Genomic DNA, 12,439 nt, shown 5'->3' with positions numbered 1-12,439 from the left:
GAGTAAATTAGAAGTGGGCTTCCCAACCTTTTTTTCCACATCATGGCACACCTAGAAATGGTTAGATTTGTATAGCACTCTGGTGCTGACTAGAGGGAATTTGGGACCCAGTCCTAGGTGCTTGTGGCCACACAGAGGGCTGGGGGGGATCCATGTAATGTCCACTGGGAACCCTGCCACTGAGGACAATGAAATAGAGGAAGGGGTGAGCAAACACATTGATCTCAACACAGCCGCACATCTCCAGCTGGACTCCTCTACCCACTAAGTCAGCTCTTTCAACCCATCATCTCATTTCTATGACTTACATCTCTACCCAAGCTGGAAATATGAGTTAATGCTCTATTTTCCCTTAGCTCCTTGTGGTGTATTCAACTCAGCAAATATTTACTGAGCACTTCTGTGCAAGGCACTGTTTTCCACTGATTGAAATTAGTCATGGAACCAACTTAAAGTTCTGGCTTCTGTCCTTCTTCTCCAATCTCATGGCCAACACTGATGAGCGCATCCCCCATGCACACATGGGATGACTAAACCAGAGTTTTGCCTTGCATTTCTTCCCCCATTATATAGCCAGAGGCAGAATTCCATTCAGAAGTTCCCCATTTCCTGCACGCCACCCATTGGTCAAATCCACCAGAGGCAGCAGACAGTGAGGCCAGGTGACACAATTCACAGGGATCAGCATCTCAGGAGATGGAGTCTGTGAAGAAGGGTAGTGAATGGAAGGGGAGGAGGACAAAGGGAGAATAATCAGCTCACCTGTTAATTAATTTAGAAATAGAAAAATGGTTTCCTCGTGTTACTTTCCTTTTCTGAAATGCCCAAGGGAGCTTCTCGTTGCCCTTAGAGTTAAATACAAATTCCTTCCAAAGTCCTTGGCAGTCAGCCTCAGTCGTATCTTGCCTTTTTGGACGTGCATCCTGGCCCTGCTACTTACTGTGCTACCAGGAGCTCATTATTTAACTTCATGGGACCTTTATTTCCTATTATACACACAGGGTACAAGACCATTCTTGCAGATCTGCTATCAAGGTACAGTGATCTTTGTGCTTTAGATCTGCCCTATTTTCTGCAAATTCCACTGTCCCTGGGGTTGTAGCACAAATCCCACATGAAACCTTTTTATTCAGGTCTTCACTGATCGTTCACCTCCTCCACATTGAGCCCCTCTTTGTGACAGTGAGTTTTTGTATATTAAAAGAATTTGAATTGAGAATTATCTGAATTTTCTAGTTTCGGCTGCCTTGATGACAGGGCAATATGGCATTCTTGACTTCTGACATCCGTGTTTGTTTCACTGTACTACTTTCTACTACTTTCTACCTTTTTAGCTGCAATGGCGGGATTGCTTGAGGGTTATGACGATCATCGAGTCATCACATGAGTCACCTCTTGTGACTCATCAAGTCAGAGTTTCAATCATGTTGTAATTATACAACACACTCAGGAAAGATTGTCTGATAAAGACTGATTTTAAAAATACTATAGTGATTTTAGAACAAGAGCAACAAAACTAAAATAGGTTACACAGCCTGGGAGAAATAATAACCTATTGCTCAATTGACAGTGTGTATGCTGTGTTTTAAATACCTTAACCATGACTTGCCTCTCGCCCATACTACCCTAAAGCATTGAAGGAAAATAAGCAGGTATGGGAGAAAAATTAAGTTTGGAAAGACCTTGGAATTTCTGGAGTAAATTGTTATGGATACGGCTCCCCCTAGCGTGCTGAACAACACAGGTGCCCCAGCGTGCAAAAACTGAGCTCCAGTTCAAGAGCTGAGAGCTCTTATCTCCAAACACCAACCTTATCTGAACAGCTTGAGATCTCTCTTTTGCCACTGTTTCCTTCCTACTGTATAACCAACCACAGACCAAGGAAAGATAGGGTGCAGATGTCCGTTACCCAATTTGATGTGAGCACCATCGTCATGGAAGGACCGAATTGATTTGAGGTACCCAAATCAAGCATAAAAAGTTTTATTTTAAAAAGACTTTCTCATGAGGGAGGGAATTGAAATTAGGGCGAATAAGCCAAGTTAGAATATGATTCCTTGTTAATTATTTTACTAAACATGTTATCTGCCTTCATCGTCTATTTGTCAAAATGTTACTCATTGGTAAATATATTTTCCTCAAGCAGGATACATGGACCATTGGAAGACCAAAAAATGAACCATAGCCGAGGGAAAGAAACTCTTCCAATGAGGAGGAAATGACTTACACTAAAACAATGTTTCTCAAAGCATAATCTCCAGAACACTAGTTCCACAGGCTATTAATGGGTCTTAGTTTTGAGAAATGTAGGGTTTGACAAAATAAACTGATTTTTTTTAAAACTGCAATATTCCTCCAGGCCCTTAGCATGCTCTTAAAATACCACTGTACCATACGACACTAGTCTTTGAATTTCGGCATTTCCCAGATTAACACAATGTTTTTTTCCACACCTATCTCACACACCTGGTTCGTGAATTATCCTTTGGGAACATGCACTGGATTAGAATTTCATTAACTTTCAATCAGAGATGGAGAACAAATAGGAGAGTGTGTGCCAAAGGAGGAAAGAAAGCAGTACATTTGATATGAGCAGCAAATAGGGTGGCTGTAAGGAAGTTTGTGGTTAGTGTCATAACTCTCCTTTGCATGTGAAACATTAGTAACCAACGTATGAAAGTCTCAAACCATGGCTGTCCTATAGTGGAAGGAAGGCCCTCAGAAGGATCGGCCACGCTGAACACATCAGCAGCCCACAAAATCATTACCAGATTTCTCCCACATCACAGCCCTGATGCCACTTCTGAGAATGAGAAAGAAGAATCTAAAAAGCACAGCACCCCGTCCTCTCAGGTTTTCCACTTTTTTTTTTTTTGCGATACGCGGGCCTCTCACTGCTGTGGCCTCTCCCGTTGTGGAGGGATCCTCCCGGACCGGGGCACGAACCCGCGTCCCCTGCATCGGCAGGCGGACTCTCAACCACTGCGCCACCAGGGAAGCCCAGGCTTCCAACTTGTATTGAAACTTTTCCTTGTACACAACCTGTGCTAATTTGCAAGGATGGTCTAAGCTCCTTCTTATGAATAGGATCACAGACACAGGGTACTTTAAAGGACTTAGAGGAAGCCTGTATTTAGTAGAAGCTGTGAATTAAAGAGGAATCCTATAACTCACAGCTAGATAAACTCCCAAAGGGAGTGTTGAGAAAATTGGAAATCCACAGAGTGGTTTGTCTTGGAGAATAACACTGACTCACATCCAGTAGAAGGAGCCTCTTCCTATCAGCTCCATACACATTTCGGAAGTGCTGCTTTTCGACTCATTGGTACACTGGGCAACAGCGCTGGAAGACGTGAGGGATTGGGGGCATCAATGGATCTGGACTTCGGTGTAATTCTATTCTCTTTTGCTGGGGACGCAGCCCCAGAAGGACTGTGGTTCTTAGTCTCTTAGCATATGGGGGTAGAGGGTGGGACAAGGTTCATCCCAGAAGCAGCTCTTCATTGTCAAGGGACGTCCTATGTTCTTCCTAACGCTTTCCAGCTGGCTTGACTTCAGGCGTGGGGAGGTCAAGTGATTTACTCAAATGCCCAGTGAAATAGACCATCTGAGACTTGGACTTGGGGACTCCGCTGCTTGCCCCAGTCAGTCAACGCTCTGCTTCCTGCTTTTCGCCTCTTCTCTGAGCTGCACCAAGCAGTCAGTGTGCTGTGTCTGGCGCAGCCTGTCCTCCCGGCTGTCCCTGCTCAGGACTGGGATGAGACGTGTTACAGGTCAAGCCTGAATGTTCTGGCAGTGCAGCGTAAGGCAGATTGCTCCATGCCTGCTCAAAGCATACAGTGTCTGGCAAAAGCCAGATTGAAGATAGCTACACCCACACGCCAAGATTCCAAAAGGAAAAACTTAGCTCACATTTTTCCTTTGTGTGGTGATTTTTCTTCCTTTCCTTTTTTTTCCCTTTCTTTCTTTTTTCCTTTCTTTCTTTTCTTAAAAAAGGGAATCCCCATGATGTTTACAAGTTGAAATCCAAAATGCACAAGTGGTCAGTTCACAATTCTGTGACCCATGAACATCAGTGGGCCTGGGTGTTCCCTGGGAATCAGCAGTGCCCGAGCTGTGAGCCAAGCCTTCTCTAGGCAGAAAGGAATTCTCAAGTGAGTGGAACAGTCGGTGAGAAAGGAGGCCTGCGAGTGATCAGGGCCTGGTTATCCTCTAGTTCTGGTTTTCCAAGGGCATGTCTACACTCACCTTCAACTAGTTTTTATGAGCTGCATTTGACTTTATTTTTTGAGATGGGCCCATCTAAAACACCTTACAGGAAGTAGGACGTGACTTTTCATTTTGCCTCTAAGAAAAATGAAACTCTATAATTTGAGATCGGCAAACGTGGTCCATGTCTGTTTATCCAAAAACAAGAACCTCTGAGTAGAGAGAAAAATCTAGAATATCTGACACCAAGTTTCTGAGGACGAGCTTGAAAACCAATAGGGCCTCCCTCTGCGGAAGAGGGTCCTGCACCCCCAGCTCCTAGAAGAGTTGCAGAGGGCAGATCGCTATGCTCCCTTCAGGTGGCAGGTGGTACTGGGAGTGGCTAAATGAGCCTTATCGTTTCCATTCCGGATTCTAGGTCAGTAGATGGACTCTGGCTCCGTCACTATCTTATGGTTTTAATTTGGTAGATACTCAAAAGTTAATTAAACTCTGAATGGAAAAAGCCCGTGATGTATTTGCATCTCCCATCTGGACCTTGGTTTCCTCATCTGTAAAATGAGGGAAAGGACCAGATGACTGCTGAGCCCCATTGCAGCCCTAGCGGTCTGTGATTTCAGGTTTGCTTCTCTCCTAGTTGGAGTGTACTTCATCTGCTCTGACTTTTCTGCTGTCATCTGGGTGTTGCAGGCTGATTCGTGTCCCCATGAAATTCATATATTGATGCCCTAACCCACAGTACCTCAGAAGGTGATTATATTTGGAGGTAGGGTTTTTACAGAGGTGATCAGATTAAAATGAGGTCTTCAGAGTGGGCCTTAATGCCGGATGACTGGGATCCTTATAAAAAGAGGAAATTTGGATACAGACATGAACACACATGGAGTGAAGACCACGTGAAGACACAGGGAGAAGACGGCCGTGTGCAAGCCAAGGAGAGAGGCCTCAGAAGAAACCAACCCTGCTGACACCTTGAGCTCAGACTTCCGGCCTCCGGAATTGCGAGAAACTAAATTTCTGTTGTTTGAGCCACTCTGTCTGTGGAACTCTGTTATGACAGCTCTAGCAAAGGAATACACGGGGTTACACCACAGTGACTTTTCTGAGCTGTGAAAGAAGTTCCATGTGTTTTTCTTAACAGACTCAATACTGGCAGCCTAAAATAGACTTCTCTTTGGCAGGGTATTCAAAATACTTTCAAAAATCGATTTCTTGGTCAGCAGGTGGAAGTAAATTATTTTAGTAAAATAAGTCCTCTTTATTTTTATTTGAAGGGAGTTTCACAATGTTGACCCACAGAACTGTCTTCCTGAATGGCTGTGGATCATCATTTTGCCTTTTAAGAAATACTGCCGGGCTTCCCTGGTGGCGCAGTGGTTGAGAGTCCGCCTGCCAATGCAGGGGACACGGGTTCGTGCCCCGGTCTGGGAAGATCCCCCATGTTGCGGAGCGGCTGGGCCCGTGAGCCATGGCCGCTGAGCCTGCGCGTCCGGAGCCTGTGCTCCGCAACGGGAGAGGCCACAACAGTGAGAGGCCCGCGTACCGCTTAAAAAAAAAAAAAAAAAAAAAGAAATACTGCCGTTACCTATAAAATTCATTTGAGGCCAAATAGCTCATTGGATAAGCCCGCAGGGAACAGCACATTTATAACGAACTTCAGAACACACAAGCAGCTCCAGAGGGGGCAGAGTCCTGGTTTTGTTTAGTACTTTTGCCTTTAAAGTTCACTCAGAGCCAAATGTCTTGTGACTGGGTTACAGACAAATTAACTGATAAAGAAAGGTAACCACTTATCACTTTGCTGTTTAAGACTCTCCGATTCTTACTTGAAGTTAAGCATGTTATTTTTACCGAAATGGATTTTTCTTTCATCTAGTACCAAGATTCTGGTTCTTCTCTTTTACAAAATTGTCACATGGAGTTGGACTGGAGTGTCCAGTATTTAGAAAGCATGGGGGTCCCCCCTCTCTCTGTGAGCTCCATTTGATGCAGCAATGAAACTTCTCAGGAAGAGCATTTCTGGATTAGAGCCTGCTCACTTGGGAGGTTAGAGTCACCCACCTTTGGAGGCTCTACATACCTGAGGAGGAGATCAGAGTGCTTGCTGAGCAACGTGGGATGGCACAGCCTTATTTTCCCACGTGACTGCAGGCGGGCAGCATACATACCCCGCTATCGTGGCTGGGGATTCCGATGAAGCACCCTGACACCCAACCAACCAGTGCACATAGCAACGAAGCCAGCAGGGGTTTAGTGTCATCTAATTATAAATAAGAGTTTCTAGATTGTTAAAAATACATCTTTCCCCAAATCGCATCTTAAGGAAGCTTGGCCTACTAAGAAGGCCGAGGGGGCCGTGAGGATCTGCAGGCACCTTTATTTCCAGCTATCGACAGAATGGAAAAAATTTCAACTTCTTTATATTCATTTATTTACACGGGTAATGAATAAGTTAAGGAACACTTCATCTCAAACACAGATTGCTTTTATTTTAGCTAAGCTAATGTTTCAGTTCCATATATATTTTTGAATTTCCATCAATGTCAAACACCATTTTTTCTTCTTAAAAAAAAAAACAAAAAACGATTTACAAGCACTTTTACGGCACTCAAGGAAAGTAGGCTGAAGGTTCATAATAATAATTTTCCTTTTAAAAAACATCCATCAGACCAAAATAAAATCATTTTAATTAACTCCTTCCTGAGTAACTAAAACCTTGGAATGTGCTGAAAGCTTATAATAAATAAGGCAGTCAAAGATCAACCAGCTTAAAATGTATTTTTTAAATTAAACTATGTAAAATGTACAATATATTTCATGAAGTACAAACTGTGTTGGGCTCAGGGCCAAAGAAACATTGTCGTGTGTGCCAGATAAACTGATGAAGTGCCTTGACTTTTAGGGCCTAGAGGCTGTTTGTTGGGGCAAAATTACATTAAGGCCCTGTAAGTAAATCAGCCAGCCTCGTTCGCTGTGATGTTATAATGATCACTGCTGACAATAAATGCCTTTGAACACACAGGTAGAAGTGCCCATGTGAACTTGCACGAAGAGGATGCATTTTTTTAAATGATGAATTGTCCTGATGTGCTGACAACAGCAAAGAACACTTAGCAGACCTTATTTTCAGAGAATGAGATTGCACAGTGTGTAAACTAACGATCATTCTTTATATGCGATTTCAAAGGAATGGACTCACAAGGTACCAGGCAGCAGCTCTTGCTCTTCTGTTGAGTATGATAGCTCTTCTCCGGGTTGATTTTTAAAGTAAGCCTGATGGTAGGGCCCTGGTCTCTCTAAACAGGACAAAGGATATTTCCTCTTCTAAGAACATTTCCCTTCATCACTTCCCTGCCCCAGTTCTCTGAGGCAGAAAGGAGGCCCACAAGTGGCCAAATGCTGGACTCTGTGCCTCTGTGGTCCCAGCCTTCACTGGACTCCTGCGGGGTGGAGCCTTCTCAATACATCTCATAATAAAGTAGCTTTAGTGCACACTTGACAGGTTCCAAATGACTTGCTTTATATCTTGGCTACCGTCCAATTTTAGTGAACGAAGAAAAAATTCTAGAGAGACTTGTTGGTTTCTGAAAAGCAGAAAATGTGTAGCTTGTGTAAAGTCAGAGTCTTATTTACTATTAAGTATTCCCAACTCACACTTTGCTAGTGCTCTTGAAGGGCTGGCTCTAGGGGAAAAAACATGACGAAGACAAAATTTGTCCCGAGTACCTTGCCTGTCACCAGCACCTACACCCCTGCTTCTCAGCTGGCTGTATATTATCCACCCAAGAGTATATGTATTTTCGGGGTGGGGGGTGGTCAAAGATGAAAACATCTCAAATCCAAAGAAATAGATTTCTAACGACTGAACCAAGGCATCACGGAGATGGGCAGGTGACGGGAATGGGACGGGGAGGAGATATTTTGGAGGAATGGAACGACCCGACTTCTAGTCAGATCACTTCGGGGACAGACAACTACTCATAAATCTAGTCAAGCAGTCTCTTACCCAGAAGCTCCTGCTTCTCTTCCCGATGTCCGAGTAAGGGTTCTCAGCAGGGAGTTGCTTCCATAAGTGGAACTGTATTTTGACTGCTGCCTGCACAGAACTCAGTATCCCTTTCTGAGCCCCCCAAAACACCAAAAACAAGTACCTCTTAAGGGACTCGGTAAAAGATACCAGCTACTTTGGGACACAGCTGGCCAGGGGTGTGCCTGATAGATCATGCATTGTCTGTGGTCAGGCTTAGAACTTATGCCACAGGAGTCAAATGTCAGAGCGAAATTGGTTCCTGGGTTTCCAGTTAAAGCAATGCTGGTAAGAGACATGTTTCGTATAGGGTGCGAAAGACACAGCCATGCCATTTTCCTAGGCCACATGTCCTCCAGAGTTGATCTGTCTTGCCTGTGCTTCTTGACCCAGCCAACAAACTCTCTTCCTGGCTCTACTACTTTGAAATCTGTCAGAATGGTGCTTGGAAATGAAATGTACCGGTGCAGTTTGCCATGCGCTTTGACCTTGAGAGGTACTCAAGGCTCTGGACGGGTGAAGGGTGTGGCATAAGCCTACTTGCTCTTTCAGAGATAATAAGCGTGCTGCTCTTGGTGAAAGTGTCCCCTGAGATGGACCAGAGGCAGAATTCTACCCATGTGGGCAGAAACCACTTACCCAGGGACATCCTTCCTTCTGATGTCCTTATCCATCTGACCTTCTCCTCTTAGACCCTTCTAGAGTAGATTCCCTGGTCTCTGAACTGGTTTTGTGTTTCTACTGAAATATACAAGTCTGGATGTTTCCTACCACTGAGGTAATATTTTTATAGGTCATCTTACAAATGATAAGTTATTGGGCTATAGGCTCTATTTCTCCGCTTTCTCTCGTTTATGCTAGGGGAAGAAAAGCTATTTTATGACGAGATGCCTTGTGACGAGATGCTCGCCTTATGACGAGCCATGTAGTGTACCTCGGAAGGACCCAAGGAGCCAGAAAAACACAGAATAAAATCAAACAAATAAAACCCGCAAAACCGGGCATCTCCCAATGACCCCAACCTGTGGGAACGTTTTGTTCTTTTTAATGCTGCCGAGCATTAATTCTGTCCCTTAAGGATTTTTCTTCCCCAAACAAAAAACTTTCTGGAAAGGGAGATTAAGCCATTGGAGGCAACACAGAGCTGGCATCACCTCTTATAAATATCTTCGAGCCACTTCTCATCGTCCTGTTCCTCGTCATCAATAGGCTCCTCTGTTTCCAGTGGGGTCGGAATGAAGAACTGGGGTCTCAGCACGGGGTGGCTGACCCGGGACTTCAGTCCAAACTTGCGCTTCAGCAGGTGGAACTGCTCCTTGACGTAGTGGTAGAACTCGTACTCGTATCTCATTCTCTGGTAGAGAATCTGCACAGCCTCAGGAGAGGGGACGGTCTTCTTCACGGTCACAGTCATGTTTCCAAGTTTCCTATGCTCTGCAAAAGAAGCAGGGTTGCACGTGAGCCGCTGTCTGCAGCTTAAAGGGGAGGATGGTGAGGTCCTGTGTTACCTGCATAATACTGGCAGCTCCTAAGGAAAGAAACTAAACATTCAAGGAATAGAAGAGGTAAATGGCTTCCCAACGACATTGGGAAAGATGTCACCATATTCCATGTGTTAATATCAACACCAGTTGACTAAACTTAAACTAGCTAACATCCCTTTCGTGGGATGTGAATGATGAGATTTGACCACAGTTCAATGGTAACTATAAGTTATACATTCTTTTGAGCAGCAAAATCTACCTGCTTTTCATTTTTATTTCCTGTTACTTTCAGAAGGAAGCACAGAAAAAAGCTGTCTCACCATTTTCTAATCATCTTGGTTTTTTTATTTTAAAATATCGACACCTATTATTTGAAGTTTAATTTGATACAAACGCCATTGCGTTTCACTATTTCAGCAAGGTGTCTGCTGAGAAAAGTAAAGGAAGGACTGTTAGATTTCCTAAATACAATTTTAACTGTTGTCAATTTTGAATGGTTATTTTTTATTGTGGTAAAATATATAACTAAAATTTGTTTAATTTTATATTAACACTTAATAACATAAAATGCTATTTATATGTTATATATATATTTATATGACAAAATTTTAAACATTTTGAAGTGTACGTTTTGGTGGAATTAATTACATTCATAATGCTGTGCAACTAGCACCGCTATTTTCAAAATTCTTTCATCACTCCAAACAGGACCTCTGTACCCATTAAACAATAGCTCCCTTATACCTCTCCTCTTCCCACCCTTCCCCAGGTAATCTCTGATCTACTTTCTGCCTATGAATCTGTCTATTCTAGGTACCTCATGTAAGTGGCATCACACAATACTTGCCCTTTTGTGTCTGGCTTTTTTCCACTTACATAATGTTTTCCAGGTCCATGTATTTTGTAACATGTATCAGTACTTCATTAGCTTTTATGGATGAATAATATTCCATTATATGAAAGTACCATAATTTGTTTATCCATATATCCATTGATGGACATTTGGGTTTCTCTACCTTTTGGCTACTGTGAAGAGTGCTGCTATGAACATTTCTGTAAAAGTCTTCATTTGAGTCCCTGTTTTCAATTTTTTCTGGGATTCTACCTAGAAGTGGAGTTGCTGGTTCATACGGTTAATTCTGTGTTTAACTGTTTGAGGAACCACCAAACTATTTTCCTCTGTGGCTGAACCACTATACATTCCTAGCAGCAATGTCTGAAGGTCCCAATTTCTCCAAATCCTCTTCTACAATTGTTATTTTCCATTTTCAAAAAATTGTAGCTATCCCAGTAAGTGTGAACTGGTATCTCATTGTGGTCTTGATTTTCATTTCACTGATGGTTAATGGTGCAGAGCATCTTTTTCATGTGTTTGTTGGTCATTTGTATATCCTTTTTTGATAAATGTCTATTCAAGTCCTTTGCCTGTTTTGAATTGGATTGTTTAATTTTTTGTTGTTGAGTTGGTATTTTAAAAAATATATTCTGGATATTCTACATATATATCAGGAATAGGATTTGCAAATATTTTCTCCCATTCTGTAGGTTGTCTTTTTATCTGTTGATAGTTTTCTTTGATGCACAAAAATCTTTCATTTTAATGAAGACCAACTTATCTATTTTTTTTTTTTGTTACCTGTACAAAGTGGGTTTGTGATAGAACATTTTGTAATATCTGTCTTCACTAAAGATATTTACTATAGCTACTCTGAGGCGACACATGTTAATAGGCTTGAAGTATAGATCTCTTTGGGTTTTTAAAAGACAGAGCTTAAAAAGCTGGTATTAAAGATAGACAAGGCACACAGAGGCCCCAGAAAAAAATTCGCTCATTTCCAGACTCCTCTGGTGCCTTCCTCTTGAAGCACTCTAAATGTGTGGAGTCTTGCTATCTCGTGCCAGAAAAATATTAGGATTCCTATGATTTTAAAATAAATTCTTTAGTTAAATTATTTGACCCAACCTATTCCAAAAAGAATGTAAAGAATTTTACAAAAATATATATGATGCAATTAGCTAAACAGTTAAGGAGCTTGGGCAAAGGGAGAATGAAGGTAGGAAAGAAAAAAGGAGAAAGGTCAGTGTTGGGAGTAACAGCTGCCCCTCCCCATATGGGAGGGTCTCCAGAGCATCCTGCTCCTGCCTCTTGCCCCAGCCCCTCATTCGGGGACGTAAGCCAGGTTCCAGGGCCAGATGGTTTTTCTGACTGTGCCTTTGGGATAAAGGATTGAGATGCTCTCTCCTCTGGGGAGAGTGTGCCTGTCTGCAGAGACTCCACATCCTCCTGCAGAGGAGGGCGAGGGCTTTCAGCCACAATCTGTGACTCGATGGGCAAGTCTGTGGAAGTCAGGATGGAATGTTACTGGTCCATTTCTCCTCACACCTCAGCTGAGTTCTCCCACCCAGCTTTACTTAGTAATAAAGCTGACACTTGGACCTCCATCTCTCTGTCTCCAGTATTGATTTCTCCCATAGTTTAGAACCCAGGCAGGAGGAAATGGGTGTTATTTAGTCATCCGTCTCTCAGACCCCAATATCGAGGAACACAAAATATATGTTGTGAAGTCCTAACTGCTTATGTGGGAGGTGGGTCAAGAGTTTGGCCCTAAACTTTCTAGCAGCTAACAAACAGTTATATTACTCTTCGTGTAAAACAATCCATTCACATCTATTTCTTGTTGTAATGCCATAAAGAAATATATTCTATGAATTTTCATAA

At 42.8% G+C, this 12,439-nt stretch overlaps 1 protein-coding gene across 2 annotated transcripts in view; it reads right to left on the bottom strand.

Moving 5' to 3' along the window:
- Positions 1-6,676: 6,676 nt before the first annotated feature.
- The window catches only part of UST (uronyl 2-sulfotransferase), a 284,549-nt gene continuing 278,786 nt past the window's right edge, over positions 6,677-12,439 (bottom strand). Inside the window, exons 8-9 of one of the 2 annotated variants that reach the window (XM_067010993.1) lie at positions 9,391-9,670; positions 6,677-7,793 (exon numbers count right to left, since the gene is read on the bottom strand). In XM_067010993.1, coding sequence (XP_066867094.1) covers positions 7,694-7,793; positions 9,391-9,670 — 380 coding nt within the window. In that variant the 3' untranslated portion in view covers positions 6,677-7,693. Of the gene's footprint in view, positions 9,671-12,439 lie in introns of both variants that reach the window. The other variant, XM_059083482.2, reaches the window with a different exon arrangement.

Source organism: Kogia breviceps, chromosome 13, assembly GCF_026419965.1.
Source record: "Kogia breviceps isolate mKogBre1 chromosome 13, mKogBre1 haplotype 1, whole genome shotgun sequence".
Lineage (NCBI taxonomy): Eukaryota > Metazoa > Chordata > Mammalia > Artiodactyla > Physeteridae > Kogia > Kogia breviceps.
This window is presented reverse-complemented; position numbering and strand designations above follow the sequence as displayed.